This window comes from Vitis riparia, chromosome 17 (assembly GCF_004353265.1).
Source record: "Vitis riparia cultivar Riparia Gloire de Montpellier isolate 1030 chromosome 17, EGFV_Vit.rip_1.0, whole genome shotgun sequence".
Taxonomy (NCBI): domain Eukaryota; kingdom Viridiplantae; phylum Streptophyta; class Magnoliopsida; order Vitales; family Vitaceae; genus Vitis; species Vitis riparia.
The window spans coordinates 4,786,997-4,804,817 of record NC_048447.1 but is presented as its reverse complement, the minus strand read 5'-3'; the positions used below and the strand labels follow the sequence as shown (position 1 = coordinate 4,804,817).

Genomic DNA, 17,821 nt, shown 5'->3' with positions numbered 1-17,821 from the left:
ACATAGATATTTTCTTTCTACAATTCTATATTTTAAGAAGTGGAAAAACAAATTCTATTAGGTTGACATTTTAAGTTTAAAATTTTAAGCCTTTCCATTCCATTTTGATCCCATTTGAAGGAAAAAAATGGAGAAAATAAAATTATTTTTGTGTATTAAGTAATTTTCAATTATTTACCCACTTGAAGTCATATTATATTTTGTATAAATGCATAATGGTTTTATTTTTGCACCAATTACAAAATAATATAATATCTCATATGAGGCATAAAATAATATTTGTAACTAATTATATTTATATTGAATATAGTGCCAAATATTTTAATAAAATTAAACAAAAATATTTTTATATCAAATTAAAGAGATCAATTATTTAATTTCATATATTACTATTCTTTAAATAATTAGATCAATTAAAGTTAAATATTTTAAATCAAATAATATAGTTTTATATATATTAATTAAAGTTAAAGTCATAGTTATCAACTACGATTTTATGACGTGACAATCTACATGGCACAGACACGTTAAATTGAGCATTATTTTTAAATTTAGTTTACTTTATGGATTTTTTTTAAAAAATATGCCATTTTGGGTCAAAGCTCAAAAATTTATATTGTCTTGTCAATTTTGACGCTCGAAGGAAGTATTAGGCTTAAACGACGAAATGGACCAAAGGTTAAAACACAATTCTTCCATTTTAAAACAAAGCCAACTCAAACACACACATGAACGTGGCGATAGAGGAGAACCCAATACAAGGACTGTCCCACTCACGAAACGACACGTTTCACAAGGAATCCAAGACACGCCAAGTCGCCGCATACACCCTTGAAAGCTTCCCGCCACCTGTCATTCAACCCTCTTCTGTCTCGTGACACCCTACCACGCCATCATTTTTTTACATAAATCAGAGGAGCTCCATAACAACAAACAATTTTGCCCTTTGATGTGTTCAAGTATTAATATTGCCCAAATCTCATACAAAGAAGAAGACGAGAGTAACTTAAATTCAGCCGATATTCCTTTTGTTATTTTTTCTATGTTGGGAATGAAGGGGAGGGCAAGCAGAAGATATTGGGATTGAAGGTTTATATGTTTTTGTTTTTTCAAAAATGGCGAAGGTCACCGACGCATCGGCTTCCATAATGTTGACGTCGGGCGCTAGCGGCCGGATAAACGCCCTGCTGTCAGTGAGGGCGTTGAGGAGTCTGGTGGTGCTGGTGAAGGCGTTGGTGCTTTTACTGTTGGTGCCGTTCCGAGGGAGGAGAGGATCGGTTGACAGGCCAAAGGATGAGAAGCAAGAGGTTGCGCCTGCTTCTGTTCGAAAGGCTCCGGTGGTGAGAGTTCCGGCTACGGTGACGTGGAGGTGCGGTGCGGCGGCGGTGGACCAGGATGTGGCGGCGAGGAGAGCCCTGGCGATTGGTAGGGTGGTTCAGGAAGGTGGCGGTGGCGGTGGCGAGAAGTCGGTCAGGGGTTTCGCTGTTGGTTACTATTAGGGGCGACACTTTATTCACGCAGTCGTGGACGCCGCTGAGAGTCAAGATTAGGTATGTTTTTTGTTTGGTTGTTCCTGAATTTCTCCCCGTTTACATTGTGGTTCCTTTCTCTCTGTTTCTCACGATTGATTAATTTAGGGCTTCGGATGTGTTTTCTTTCTTTGAGGATTATGCTGAAGTTTATGTTGTTTGATAAAAAAAAGAAAAAGAAAAAGATGTTTTTGGAATGGAATCTTACATCTTTTTTCTGTATAGATTGGAGGAAAAAAATGTTGTTGTGCTTCATTTCCATTTCTATCTTGTGGACGAAAATGGAATCGGAGATGTCATAGCTTCTACTATCTTCCTCTGATATTTTTGTGGGTTTTGTTAATGCTATGGGTGGTGTATTTCAATTTTTTTCCGACGTAGAGTAAGCAGATGCCTTTATTCTTCTCTTCGAATTCCAAAATAACAATTCTGCGAGATTCAAAAATACGAAATTGCCATTGACATTAATGGAACCGGGGAAAATGCGGCAATTCCAACATTGCGGATTTTTCTACAGGCATATTCTCACATACCTATTTCATAAGCATCAAAGACTATTTTCAATTAATATCTAAAAGGAATATTGTGGTCTGCATTGACTGCCTCTGCAATTCCCTGCATTGGAGCTTACCCCTAGGATTGCAGTACCCAAGTAAAGCAATCCATTGTTTTTCTTGGATGCTTCTCAACCCAGTCTTTTTTGGGGGGCTCCCTCCCTTGTCTTTTTGTTGCAGTATTATATAAAACGCCACTAAGGACACCAGAAAATATTCCTCCCTCTGCTATTGTATGCAATGTGATAATGTTATTTCCTGACACGCTCTTCAATTGGCACACAAAAAAAATGATTTTAGAATATTAACAGCATCACAAAATGGTTTAAAATACTAAAATTAAAAAATCATTGAGAATAAAACACCAGGTTGGTGAAGAAAAATAAATAAATAAATAAAACACCAAATTGGTTCCAGATCAATCATATAAGCAGCAAAACTGACCCCTATTTAACACATTATGGGGCTTCCAGTTGGAACTGTAATTATGCATAGGTTCTAATGACCCATCAATGTCCCATCTCCTGTGAATCTGAATCTCTGGTAAATTAGATGTTGGGTTTTGGACAGGTTAACACATCTTACCTTTTAGTTTTAAGGCCTATTTCCTGGAATAGCAGGAGCTAGCCAAATATGAACACTACAAGCACTTGCCCAGCTTCAGTCAACTATGTTGGATTTATCTATTTTTCTCATGGAGCTTTTTTCCACCTAATAAAGTGTGAAATGACATGCATGTTTTTGAATTAAATTTCTATCCTGGACATTTTTTTCCTTCTTGTTGTTCTCCCTTACTTTTGATCTGCCTCACCTACCAAAATGGTAATGTCCGATGTGCCCAAACAACAAAAGTAAGGAATCACCTGTCATTAAAGGTTCCATGTTCCTTTACCTCATCATGATGGAATGACTTTTATGACAGTCTCCTTAAGTTCTCATTGCTCTTGTTCTCTAGAATTTTTTTCCCTTTTGCTTAGGAGCATCTGATTTTATATGCATTAATTATTTCATTTTTCTGATGATCTATTTGATTTTATGCAGGGGACTGATTGTTCTTATGCATGGCCTGAATGAACACAGGTTTGTAATGTCTTCTTTCATCTCTGTGGTTGAATGCTATGTTAATTGATTGTTTTACTAGATATATTCCTTAACATTTTCAATATGAATTATAGTGGCAGATACAGTGATTTTGCAAAGCAGTTGAATGCTAACGGATATAAGGTCTTTGGAATGGATTGGATTGGTAAGTTTGAAACCATTTGACAGTGCTGAATTTGATATTTTATACTCATAATCTGTCAATAGTTTTCTCTATGTGATATTATGATACAGAGAGCATGTCATGATTACTCAAGAAATGTTCCATCTTAGCTTAGCTACCTCATTTATTGTTTCACTGGACATTTCCTTTGGTTTATTGTTCCTTAGTCTGACATAAGGAGGCAAAGTTAAATCATAGTTGAATATCGAAAAGCAGGCTGGCATCAATCATATGGACTCTTCCTCAGAACATGATTTTTCCATGCTGGTTGATAGAAAGTACCTACTAGAAAATATTCCATAGTCAGTTCATTTGTTTAGAGCTACTTATTGTGCACGCCTAACCCCACTCCATTCCTTTCTCTAGACTGTTTGAATCATTTCTATTGCAAGTCTTGGCAAATCAATTTTACTATTTTTTATTTTCATTTTCATTTTTATTTTATATGGAAGACGTGCTATTTAGTACTTCCATGTTAATTATCGAACTATATTTCATTGTTAAGCGTTGAGTGGTCCAGTTTCAATACCACTAGGTATTAAAATATTCTATGAATCGAAAATGGCTCAGGTTTAAATCATTATGCAAGCAGTTTTAATTTAAATTGTTGTGCATTCTTGGAAATAAGAAAATGAATGTTTTATAGGTTCATTACTTTCTTGTAGAGTAATTGGGTCTTCATTTGTTTGCTTGATAACGCTACCATATAGTAGTTTTTCTACTCATTATCCCAATTTTAATGTTTCTAATGACTTGTGCTATGTGTTCGACCAGTGATTTCTCTTGGATTCTGTTACCAATGTGCTAAAAACAACCTTGTGGGGTAAACTATCAAAAAGTAAAGAGAACTCCATCTGGTTGTTTTTAAATTGAGGGTGCTTTGGAAGTGGGTACAAGATATAGCATGAGAGACTGAAGGAAAAATGGAGTCTTAAAGTCACATGGGAAGAGTAATAAGGGTGATTAGCTTGGAGATGACTAAAACCTAATGAAGAAATCTGTTTCATGAATGGAAAGTGTTCAATGATTTATGTAGGGTTTTTATACCAATTTCTCCCATTAAAAAGGGATCTTAGAAATTTCAGTACTTATGCATATGGATTTTGCCTCAAATTAGGGGTTCTAGAATCTGGAGTTGAACATGGAAATAAATATAGGGTTGTGTATAGTTTAAAATAGAAAAAAAAAATATATATATATATATATATAGAGGAAGTTAAAGCTAATTAGGTGGCTGAGCCAAAGGAATTCAGCCACAGGTGTCCAGTCAAGATCATCTATTAAGATTTGGGTTTTGAATCTTTTGATTAGGTATGGGCTAAGGTCTACTGATTTGTAAAACAGGATAGAAGAAGACATGTTAGATGAGGTTGAATGCACAATATCCAGGAAATCAGGATAGAACAGAAAACCTTGGTTACAACTAAGTTAGAGAAGGGGGGAGAGAGAACCTAGAGAATTCATGCCTAGGGCTATTAGGGATCATGCTAAGATGATAGAAGCATCACACAACCCAAAGTAAACATATCTGCTGCTGCAAGCTCAGAAAGTGTTTATTTAGCCTTTAGTGTAGGAGTTTACAATTGTTAATTGGCTGCTGGTAAACTCATGACCCTGAAAACCATTTGGTCAAGGTAAATTCATCCCTTATCAACCAATGCCATTTAGCCCATTCAACCCAGAAAGCAAACAATAAGAAGTCTAAGTGAACAAAGCCCATTAAATTCCTCCTAGAGAAATTACAAATCACCTTAGACTAAATTATTTAAAGGAAACACTAAAAAATATATTAAGCCACCAGTAAATAATGAATTCAAAATAAAATAAAAACACTCAGTAAAAAAAAAAAAAAAAATCAAGTCATCCACCTTATTTCTAATTTGCTAAATCAAAAATTGTGATTTAAAATTAGGGTTTCCCTGTCTCCTGCTAACTTTTCCAAATCTCCAGTTACTGTCCTCATCAAACTAATTAAACCTCTTGATTTACACTACATTGTGTGGTAATATATGAGAAAAATTTGTCAAAATGATAGGAAGTCTGAACGCAGTTGAAATAAACATCAAAACAGAGAGAGAAAACTGTTGGTTAGACTGCCTTTAGCTAATCCTTCATACTAGGATAGTCTTCTATTTTGGAGCTGAAGCCCACATGAGTCATGTCCCTTCACCTACCCAGTCATTTTTGGATTTTCATTCTATTTGAGTTTCCAATGGTTTGGTGAAGTACTCACCAAGGAGATTTAAGCATGCCCTTTATTTCTTTTATTTACTTATTTATTTTTGGTAGCTTGGTCAACAACACAAGTTGCAAAGTGAGGATTATTTACTTCCTGATTTGAGTCATTTTATGTGATTGAATGAAGTTTGTGGAAGTATGCTTGTCACCTTCTTTATTACAATGGTACCCCCCATTGGTCTTGTTGAGTTTCATAGAAGAGGATGATAAACAAAAGCATGAAGATTTTGATGCAAAAGATTGCAGAAGCCTCAAATAGTTTCAAAAGGATGTCTATCACTACCATAACATGGTTTACCTTGTATCTTTTTCAAGGCTGGAACTGAATTTTTAACCTGTACAAGAGGTGGCAATCATTTCTTGGAAAAGGTTTTTTATTTTTTATTTTTTTATTCAACACTTGCATCCCTGCCATGCATCCCATCTGGCTTATCCTTCAAGGAAAGTAATCTTGTTATTCTTTATTACTGTTTCAAATGTAGAGATCACAATTCTTCTACCATGCATCTATATTTGGATATTGCAGGGATTGATTATTCCAACTCGGATGCCCATTGGCGCAAAAAAGTAACATGTGAAGCCTCTCTTAATATGTAAGCTTATTGTTTGAGTCATTGTGTCTGGCCTTGTGATATAAGATTATGTAAAGGGAGGATGCACACTTATTAAGACAAGAAAAGCTAAAGTATTGAGGCACAGTTTTCCTTTCATATTTGAGCTGGAGACCAGAATTATGGAATTAGAAGTGTTTCTTCATTTTCCCTCGTTTCTTTCCTTTTAATTAGTATGTCCATTTGGCTCATGTGAATTTTGGAATCATGAGAGTCCATGAGTTTAAATTCTAAGCAATGCCCGATAAACTCTCTTAACTTACTATGATGCATGCTTGCATAGGCCTGGAGGGTTATAGCTGTACTTTTATGTTCTATCACCAGTTACTTTCAATCCAATGAAGGTATAGCCTTGCATTTCATTCAAAACATGCTCAGGAAATTAGTTGTTTGCTTATAGGTAAACCTGTATTTTAAGCTAGATGGACATTATTTTTTGCATTTTCTTCTCTGGGGTAGTGTTGAGGGTAAATTCTTTGTGTTTGGTTACTTTTCCCATTTAAACCTTGTAAGTAAATTTTATTGGGAGGTTTAAATGTGGGTTTATTATTTGGGCTTGGAAATAGTTTTGCTAATTTTGACTTGGGTATCTGTCTGAGCTACTCAATTTTCTGAAATTCATTATTGGTTTATCCATTTATGTAATTTGGTTTAATTTTACCATTTTTTTTCTTCTTAGGACATGGTGGAAGCGATGGGCTGCATGCATATGTCCCTTCTCTTGATTATGCTGTTACTGACCTGGTATATTTTGAGGTTTTATTCATAAGATACAGATGAAAAAGAAACGAGAACCTATATTTTGTGTTAATCTTTCTTAATTTTTTCACAGAAAACATTTATTCAGAAGGTTTTAGCTGAAAATCCAGGGCTTCCATGTTTCTGCTTTGGGCATTCAACAGGTGCTGCCATTATCCTAAAGGCGAGTCTTATTTGGAATATGGATTTCTCATGGTATTACATTCTCTTATGTTGCTCAGTATCCGTGGCCTCTTATACCTTGTTGCTTGAATAATTAATTACAGGCAGTACTTGACCCGAAGATTGAAGCCTGCATAGAAGGTGTAGTGCTGACTTCACCTGCAGTTGGAGTAAAGCCCTCCCATCCAATTTTTACTGTAAGAACACTTCTTAATCACATTATAAAAAAATAAAATAAATAAATAAATAAATAAATAAAGAAAAGAAGGATAAAGAAGAACACAACTGATGAACTACCATACCACGTAGAAATTGAATATGGGTCTGAGGGGTTGATCACACCTTATCTCTTTGTTTCTGTGATGGCAGGTACTGGCCCCAGTTGTCTCCTTTTTTATTCCAAGATACCAATGTCGTGCTGCAAACAAGCAGGGCATAACCGTCTCTCGGGATCCAGCAGCACTTCTTGCTAAGTATTCTGATCCTCTAGTGTACACAGGATCCATCAGGGTTAAGACTGGTTATGAGATTCTTCGAATTTCAACCTACTTGCAGCAGAACCTGAGCCGATTGAGAGTTCCCTTTCTTGTTCTTCATGGTGCTGCTGATAACGTAACCGACCCAGAAGCCTCTAAAAAACTACACGAAGAAGCCTCCTCAACTGACAAAACATTCAAGTTGTACGAAGGGTTATTACATGATCTCCTCTTCGAACCAGAACGTGAAGCTATTACCCAGGACATAATTGAGTGGTTGAATTGTAGAGTAGACGGTTAGGTTGTGTTAGGGAGAAAACCGCATTGTCCTCTCTAACTACATAACCAAAAAGTTTGAAAAAAAAAAAAAAAGCTATTACGAAATAATAAAATGAATGGTATTCAATTTCATTTGCTTTTCACCTCTTTTTTTTTTAATATAAATTTTTTCTCTTTGCATGTTTTTTTTTTTGGGAGAATTGTGTTTTGGGCCCAACTGAGCCCAAAAATTAACATTTGGTCCTCCAACCATCCATATTTAAGCCCAAGGATATGAGATAATAATTGACAAAAATACCCACTTGACTCATTTTTGTCTTTATTCTACTACTTGTCACTTTTCTTTCTTATTTAACTATTTTTGGATTTTTCATTTTTTTAAAACTCTTTTATAAATAATTGAAAAATTACATTATTTTTTATTTTTAAATTATAAATAAACAAAAATTATATTAACGATTCAAATACTATTTTGGAAAATATTTTCTAAAAAAATATTAATTTAAATAAATAAAAATTATCTTTTATATTTATTTTTATAGTTTACATTTTAGAAGTAAATAATTTAATGATTAAAATACCATTTAAATAAATATATTCACTATTTTAATTTTTTTATACTAAAAGTATTTTAAAGTTTTTTTTTACTATTATAAAATAAAAAGTTCAATTTTTTTTTTTAATGTTCTTCCTTCCTTATTTTAATAACTTTTTGAACATGACTTTTAGTAATAAGTTATATGAAATGTTACAAATTTGTTTATTAAGGATTTTTTTTTAATGATTTGAATTAATTGAAAATTTATTAAAATAAGAAAAAGAAAAATAAAGAAAGTAGATGGATGGAGAGTTTTTATTTTAAGTACTCGATTAAAATGATGATGGATGAAGAGTTTTTATTTTAAATACTCAATTAAAATGTTTTCATATGACCTAATTTTAGAAGTGGATTATATCAATACATAGTAGAGATTTATTTATTTATTTTTATATAAAAAGGGTTGAAAGGTATATTTACTTGTTTTAGATGAAAACAAATAACTAAAAATTATATAGATTATATTTGAATTTGGTTTTAAAATATTTTTCTAGTTTTTATTTTTATTTTTTATATTGTCTCTTTTTGAAAATACGTTTAAGTTATGACAAATATGAAATTTGTGTCATTGTACAAGGGTATTACACTAATTGTACAAGGGAAATGTGCCAAGTGTACAAGGGTGTACAAGGTTCCTAATAGGTTTTGTACGATTTTTAAACAACTTGAATTTGATATTAAGACGATTATTGATAGTTTTTTTTTTTTTTTTTTTTACCAAACTATTTCATTAAGACATTCCCTACAAAAATTAACGCATAAAGAATAAAATTTTGAGTTATTTGAGTTATTGTACAAGGGTATTACACTAACTGTACAAGACAAATTTATTAATTGTACAAGGGTGTACAAGATTACTTTTTGTTATGGATTTCAAGTGATTTTGAAAAACTTTCCTATTTTTTTCCACTCAAAGGTTTTTTCCCCACTCAAATTCTCTTACTCAAGAATTGTTTTGAATTTTATTTTTAAATTTCATCATCAAAATTTTGTAATTGCATATTTTGTTTTTGTAATTTTAGCAATGTTATTTCTTTTCACTATTTTTTTTTTTTTTTTTGTGAAATTTTATCCAAATGAATCTATATTTAAAATTATAATCATATTTATCAAAATTTTTACTTAGATTATCTTTAATTCTTTTAATATATTTATATTCATTTATTTAAAAAATGAAAAACTAATTTTTTTTTTATTTTTATAAACATGTTCTATTACCTTTCAAATAAAAAATTAAATAAGTTTGAAAGTCAATAAATAAAAAAATTAAATACCGCTTTTAATAATTTTTAGATAAAATTTTATATAATATATTTTATTTGAAACTTAATTTTTAAAGTTTAACTAAAAATTGTATTGACAATTTTCTTGTTGTGGGTTAAAATACATATATTAATCTATCTAGATAAGAAAAATTATTAATATAATATTAGAACTTCATATCTTAGTTATTTTTTTTCAACAAATTTATCTTTTTAAAAATTTTAAAATAAAAACGTTAAAAATTAAAAAGCTATATATATATATATATATATATATATATATATATATATATAATAAAGTGAAGTGATAGTTAATTTTAAAATTTTTTAAAATATGGTTAATGTAGAAAATATAAAAAATAATTAAAAATAAGAGAAAAATATAGATGAAAGGGTAATATAAATTTAAAATAAAAAATTAAAATTAAACTAAAAGATAAAAATACAAAAAGATAAAAAATATTTGAATGAAAAATCCCAAAATTTTTATCATTGCTTTTAATAAGGGCAAAAAGATTCAATATCTTTAAAAATGAAAAATAAAAAAATATTATTGCTTTTTATTTGACATAAAATAGAAATATATATTGGAATAAAAAGGGAAAAAAAAGTTAGAAATGAGTAACATTTAATAGGGAATAGAAAAGGAAAAAAAACACAAAAAAATAAAATAAAATTCACACTCACTTATAGGCATATAAGGGATAAGGGTATTTTAGAAATTAATGAAAGACAATATCCTTCATCTTAATTTTCATACTTTGTTTGGGTCTTGAGCTTAAATATGGGTGATTGGAGGACCAAATGTTAATTTTTGGGCCCAGTTGGGCCCAAAACACAATTCTCCCTTTTTTTTTTCCACTCTTAACAAATAATGCAAATGTTTTTTTGTTAGTGCTTTAAAAACATTTATATTCTTTGTCTTGATTTTAAAAATTGTTTTTAGCGAGAGCAATGTCATGAATGTCTCAACCGAGAATTTTCGTTTAAAAATGTGATAAATTATTTTTAAATAATAGCGTAAAGACTTCCAATGTTATTTTAATAAGGGGTGATCATTACGTAACCAATCTCAGGATAAAGATAAATAAGGTGGCACAGAAATACACCAATCTCAAGATAAAGATAAACAAACTATATAAAGCAATAACGAGGCGTACGAGACAATTTTACAGGGGAGAATTCTACATGATAGGAATAAGGGTTTTGCTTTGTAACGTATCCACTTTTTCTAACCAATGCAGGGAAAATGAATGTAAAAGTGATAACAATTAAAAGAAAAAAAATTACCTATTAAACCAAATGATGGAGGTGTAACCCTAAAATTTGTCTTAATTTTATTTTTACATTAATTTTGAACTCAATTTTATTAATAAATTTCAAATCCGATAACATTTTATTCTATTCGTCCACTCACTCTTTTTAAATCTTAATTTTTATTATTTTGTATATATTATTTCTTGTATATGTTTCCACTCGAATGGCACAACTCGCTTTTTATTTTGAAAAATGTTTTTTTGAAAAAATTTTGGAGTCACTTCTTATTTTTGTTTTATTTTTAAAGGGAAAAACAAAATAAAAAATAAAAACTTTAAATGTGACTCCTAAATGAAAAAACGGGTCTATGAAAAACCGGATATGGGTCTGAAGGTTAGGTTATCTATTGGGAAGGTACGGTGATAGACCATAGCACCCCTCTAAACCCTAAGAATTAGGTCTCTACTAATTAAGTTAAAGCAAATGTGACAATTGATTGATTAAACATGGATACCAAAAGAATATCAATCTAGAAATAAACAAATGAACAAGAAAGATAAGGTGTGTACTTGAGTAGTGAGCCGATTGCTTCATGGAAAACAAAGGTTAGTAAATGATTACAGAACAATCACATGTGTCACAAAACAAAGCAAGTCAAGCATAGCAATCAATCAACGAATGAGAAAATCTCATATGTTGGGCCCCACCAAAGACCGATTTATTTTAGTATGAATTAAATCCATAAATTTCATCATTTGAAATTATAGAATTATTCATGCTTATTAAAAATGTGAAAATAAGAAAATTACTAAAAATCGAGAATTTGTGAAAGATGTTTGTCGAAAAGAAATATTGCAGCCAATTTTATTATATATATATATATATATATATATATATATATATATATATATATATATTTAAAATCAAGGAAAAAAATAAAGATGCATGCCTAGTGGAAAAGGAGAGGAAAATGGGATTTATTTAAAATAAAGAAAGAAAAATTGAAGAATTAAAATCATTTGAAAACAAGATTTTTTTTAAAAACAGTTTTTGAAAGCATGCATGAAAATACAGGGGTGAGACACGTGGGCTCTGAAAATGGACACAGGATGGTGGCCATGCAAACTGGAATCATGCATGTAGGCTCAGGAGATTTGGTTGGAACTGTTGATGGCGAACCTAGAGGCTCAACAATCTGTTGATCATCCTTCCCTTTTGCATCAAGTGCCAAAACATTAGCATCCATAAATTCCCCCACCAGAGGCCAACTTCTCAATTGCACAAGACCTATTATTATTGATCTTAGCGTCCTCAACAAGTGAAATTCTATTAGGGTTTAGCTCATTATCCTTGATGGATTTGGATTCTTCATGTCCAAGACATTCCCTTCCAAAATCCATCACTCAATTCTAGGTAAACCCTTGATTTAAAATCTTCCCTGGAATACCCTCACCGCATATTTTAGATCAAGATCAACTAATCATAATCATTCCAGCTCATGACTACATGAAATCGAGAAACCAACCATCTTTTCCTCCATAAATGAAGCAAGATGGGGACATGAGAAGGGCTAGGAAGAACACAAAAACCGACATCCACCATAAAGATGCGACCTGAATATTCCTCTGATTTCCCATTCCCACTGTGCAGAACAAAAGAGTATAAAGGTCGCAAGGGTGCAGTCATTGTTGGGCTTTATGGAGCCTAGTTTTGTTTGATCCGGTTTGACGACCCGACCCGAATAATATTGCATGGTTTTTTAATGGGAGATTTACTGAGGCTTAGTCCATGGAGTGAAGGCTTGGGTCGATAGGCCCGTTTAACCCATTGTGGAACCGCCTTTTGTAATTAGGGTTTTTTTAGTGTGGTGTGGTTGCTGTGTTTTATACAGAGAGAAAATATTGCAGCCGCAAGTCGTACTCTGTATTCTTCCCTGATAATAGTGATATCCCTACAACTCCGTGGACGTGGGCAAATTGCCAAACCACATAAATATTGTCTTATGCGTGTGATTGTTTTTCTTTGGCGTGTGTTTTCTCTATTTTTGTTTCTCACAGGTTGGGAATTCGTTTCAACTAGTATCAAAGCCTAGGGTTAGATTTGAGTGGAAGCAATGGCAGAGGCAGCAGGAAAGGCGTCTAGAATAGAAAAGTTTGATGGCATAGACTTTGCGTATTGGAGGATGCAGATTGAAGATTATCTATACGGGAGGAAATTGCATCTGCCTCTTTTGGGGACAAAACCTAAGAGTATGAAGGCTGAGGAATGGGCGCTTCTTGACAGATAAGTTCTAGGAGTTATTCGGTTAACTCTGTCTAGGTCTGTTGCACACAATGTTGTAAATGAGAAGACCACAACAGATCTGATGAAGGCTTTGTCCGATATGTATGAAAAGTCATCTGCAAACAATAAGGTGCATCTGATGAAGAAATTGTTCAATTTGAAAATGGCAGAGAACGCATCACAGCATCTGAATGAATTTAATACAATCACAAATCAATTGTCGTCTGTAGAAATTGATTTTAATGATGAGATTCATGCTCTGATCGTCTTGGCTTCTTTGCCAAACAGTTGGGAGGCAATGAGGATGGCAATAAGCAATTCTACGGGAAAGGAAAAACTCAAGTACAATGATATACGAGATTTAATTCTGGCTAAGGAGATTCGCTGAAGAGATGTAGACGAAATCTCAAGATCTGGTTTTGCCCTAAACCTTGAGACAAAAGGCAGAGGTAATGACAGAAATTCAAATCGGGGTAGATCAAAATCCAAAAATTATAATTAGAACATAAGCAAATCTAGATCATGCCAACAAGTACAATGCTGGAACTGTGGGAAAATAGGTCACTTTAGAAGGCAATGCAAAATTCCTAAGAAGAAGAATGAAGATGATTCTACTAATACTGTAACAGAAGAGGTACAGGATGCATTACTTCTTGTAGTAGACAATCCACTTGATGATTGGGTTTTGGATTAAGGAGTTTCGTTTCATACTACTTCACACCGAGAAATCATACAAAATTATGTTGCAGGTGATTTTGGTAAGGTGTATTTGGCTGATGGTTTAGCTTTGGACGTTGTGGGTCTAGGAGACTTTCGAATATTGTTGCCCAATGGGTCTGTTTGGTCATTGGAGAAGGTTCAACATATTCTTGACCTGAGGAGGAATCTGATTTCTGTTGGACAACTTGATGATGAAGGACATGCAATACTATTTGTTGGTGGTACTTGGAAAGTTACAAAGGGAGCTAGGGTATTGGCTCGTGGAAAGAAGACCGGTACTTTGTATATGACCTCATGTCCAAGAGACACAATTGCAATTGCTGATGCAAGTACTGATACAAGCCTATGGCACCACAGACTTGGTCACATGAGTGAGAAAGGAATGAAGATGTTGTTGTCAAAAGGAAAACTACTAGAATTGAAGTCCATTGATTTTTAACATGTGTGAAAGTTGCATCTTAGGAAAGCAAAAAAAGATGAGCTTCTTGAAAACTGGCAGGACACCGAAGGCTGAAAATTAGAACTAGTACACACTGATTTATAGGGGCCTTCTCCGGTTGCATCCCTTGGAGGTTCAAGGTACTACATCACTTTTATTGATGACTCAAGCATAAAGGTATGGGTTTATTTTCTGAAAAATAAATCTGATGTATTTAAAACTTTTAAGAAGTGGAAGGCCATGGTTGAGACAGAAACAAGTTTGAAAGTAAAATGTTTGAGGTCAAATAATGGAGAAGAGTATATAGATGGAAGGTTCAGTGAGTATTGTGTTGCACAGAGAATTAGGATGGAGAAGACCATTCCTAGGACACCACAACAGAATGGTGTGGTTGAGCTCATGAACAGAACTCTTAATGAGCGTGCTAGAAGTATGAGGTTGCATGCTGGACTACTAAAAACTTTTTGGGCTGATGCTGTTAGCACTGCAGCTTACTTGATAAACCGAGGACCATCAGTTCCCATGGAGTTTAGACTTCCTGAGAAGGTTTGGAGCGGTAAAGAGGTAAATTTTTCACATTCAAAAGTTTTTTGTTGTGTTTCTTATGTTCATATTGATTCTGATGCTCGTAGTAAACTTGATGCAAAGTCTAAAATATGTTTTTTCATTGGATATGGTGATGAGAAATTTGGCTATAGGTTTTGGGATGAACAAAACATGAAAATCATCAGAAGTAGAAATGTGATATTTAATGAACAGGTTATGTACAAGGACGGGTCAACTGTAGTGTTAGATGTTACAAAGATAGATCAAAAGAAATTTGAGTTTGTCAACTTAGTGAATTGACTGAAAGTACTATCCAAAAAGGGGTGAAAACGGTAAGGAGAATGTAAATTCACAGGTAAATCTGAGTACACCTGTAGTGTCAGATGTTACAGAGATAGATCAAAAGAAATCTGAGTTTGTCAACTTAGATGAATTGACTAAAAGTACTATCCAAAAAGGAGTGAAGAATATAAGGAGAATGTAAATTCACAGGTAGATCTGAGTACACTTGTAGTTGAAGTTCGCAGATTTTCTAGGAACATTAGACGTCCACAGCGTTATTCACCTGTTTTAAATTATCTCCTGTTAACTGATGGTGGTGAGCCAGAGTGTTATGATGAAGCCTTGCAAGATGAGAATTCAAGCAAGTGGGAGTTAGCCATGAAGGATGAGATGGATTCCTTGTTGGGGAATCAGACATGGGAACTGACTAAATTGCCAGTAGGAAAGAAGGCTTTGCACAACAAGTGAGGATACAGAATAAAGAATGAGCATGATGGTAGCAAACGTTACAAGGCCAGATTAGTTGTTAAAGGGTTCCAGCAGAAGGAGCTGCATTAACTACACAAAGATATTTTCTCTAGTTGTGAAGATGTCAACAATCAGACTTGTACTGAGAATGGTGGCTGTAGAAAACTTACATCTTGAGTAGTTAGATGTGAAGACATCATTCCTTCATGGTGACTTAGAGAAAGACCTTTACATGATTCAGCCAAAAAGGTTCATTGTTCAGGGACAAAAGAATCTAATCTACAAACTGAGAAAGAGCTTGTATGGCTTTAAACAAGCTCCTAGACAGTGGTACAAGAAGTTTGACAGTTTTATGCATAGAATTGGGTTCAAGAGATGTGAAGTTGATCACTATTGTTATGTTAAGTCTTTTGACAATTCTTATATCATATTACTGTTGTATGTGGATGATATGCTTATTGTAGGGTCTAGCATTGAGAAGATTAATAATCTAAAGAAGCAATTGTCCAAACAATTTGCAATGAAGGATTTGGAAGTTATAAAGCAAATCCTTGGTATGAGAATCATTAGAGACAAGGCTAATGGTACATTGAAGCTTTCACAGTCAGAGTATGTGAAGAAAGTTCTCAGCAGGTTCAACATGAATTAAGCTAAACCAGTGAGCACACCTTGGGTAGTCATTTCAAACTAAGCAAAGAACAGTCACCGAAGACAGAAGAAAAAATGGACCATATAAGCAAGGTGCCTTATGCCTCAGCTATTGGCAGCTTGATGTATGCTATGGTGTGTACAAGGCCAGACATTGCACATGCAGTGGGAGTTGTGAGTAAATTCATGAGTAGGCCTGGAAAGCAACATTGGGATGCAGTCAAGTGGATCCCAAGATATCTGAAAGGTTCATTAGATACAAGTCTTTGCTTCACAACTGCAAGTTTGAAACTGCAGGGTTATGTAGATGTTGATTTTGCTGGTGATATTGATAGTAGAAAGAGTACTATTGGGTTTGTTTGTACTCTAGGTGGTACAACTATATCATGGGCTTCAAATCTATAGAAGATTGTTACTTTGTCTACTACAGAAGCTAAGTATGTTGCAGCAACTGAAGCTGGAAAGGAGATGATTTGGCTACATGGTTTCTTAGATGAATTGGGTAAAAAGCAGGAGATGGGTATTATACACAATGACAGTATGAGTGCAATTTTTCTTGCCAAAAATTCGGCTTTTCATTCAAAGTCGAAGCATATACAAACAAAATACCACTTTATCCGTTACCTTGTTGAAGATAAACTGGTAATACTTGAGAAGATTTGTGGATCCAAGAATCCGACAGACATGTTGACTAAGGGTGTCACTACTAAGAAGTTGAAGCTGTGCGCAGCTTCAATTGGTCTTCTAGCTTGATGACAGGAGGATGAGTTGCAGGGATGAGAGATTGTTTCTTGGAGGATAGCGGTTTGATGTTGGTGATTGAACTAGTCTCCAAGTGGGAGATTTGTTGGGCTTTGTGGAGCCTAGTTTTGTTTGATCCGGTTTGAGGACCCAACCCGAATAATATTGCATGGTTTTTTAATGGGATATTTACTGAGGCTTAGTCCATGAAGCGAAGGCTTGGGCCGATAGGCCCGTTTAGCCCATTGTGGAACTGCCTTTTGTAATTAGGGTTTTTTAGTGTGGTATGGTTGCTGTGTTTTATACAGAGAGAAAATATTGCAGTCGCAAGTCGTACTCTGTATTCTTTCTTGATAATAGTGATATCCCTGCAACTCCGTGGACGTAGGCAAATTGCTGAACCACGTAAATACTATCTTGTGCGTGTGATTGTTTTTCATTGACGTGTGTTTTCTCTATTTTTGTTTCTCACAGGTTGGGAATTCGGCTTAATTCCCTTCAGTTATGTCAATTTCTATTGAAGCATCAGGACAATGGATTGCTTCTAGTTTAATTGATGGATCTGTACATGTTTGGGAAGTTGAAACTAGTAGATGCCTTCGAGTCTGGGAGGTTGGTGAAGCTGTCCATTATGTGGCATGGAATCCTTTGCCCGGGCTTCATATTTTGGTAGTCTCCACGGGACAAGATGTGCTTCTTTTGAAC

The 17,821-nt window shown here is 33.7% G+C and overlaps 1 protein-coding gene across 1 annotated transcript; it reads left to right on the top strand.

The window, feature by feature from the left end:
- Positions 1-931: 931 nt before the first annotated feature.
- Positions 932-7,945, top strand: LOC117934444 (monoacylglycerol lipase-like). Its single transcript, XM_034856129.1, is given in 8 exon segments — positions 932-1,474; positions 1,476-1,550; positions 3,125-3,163; positions 3,259-3,329; positions 6,876-6,940; positions 7,029-7,118; positions 7,222-7,314; positions 7,487-7,945. Coding segments are annotated over 8 exon segments (1,200 nt in total). The 5' UTR covers positions 932-1,115; the 3' UTR covers positions 7,895-7,945.
- The last annotated feature ends 9,876 nt before the right edge of the window (positions 7,946-17,821 follow it).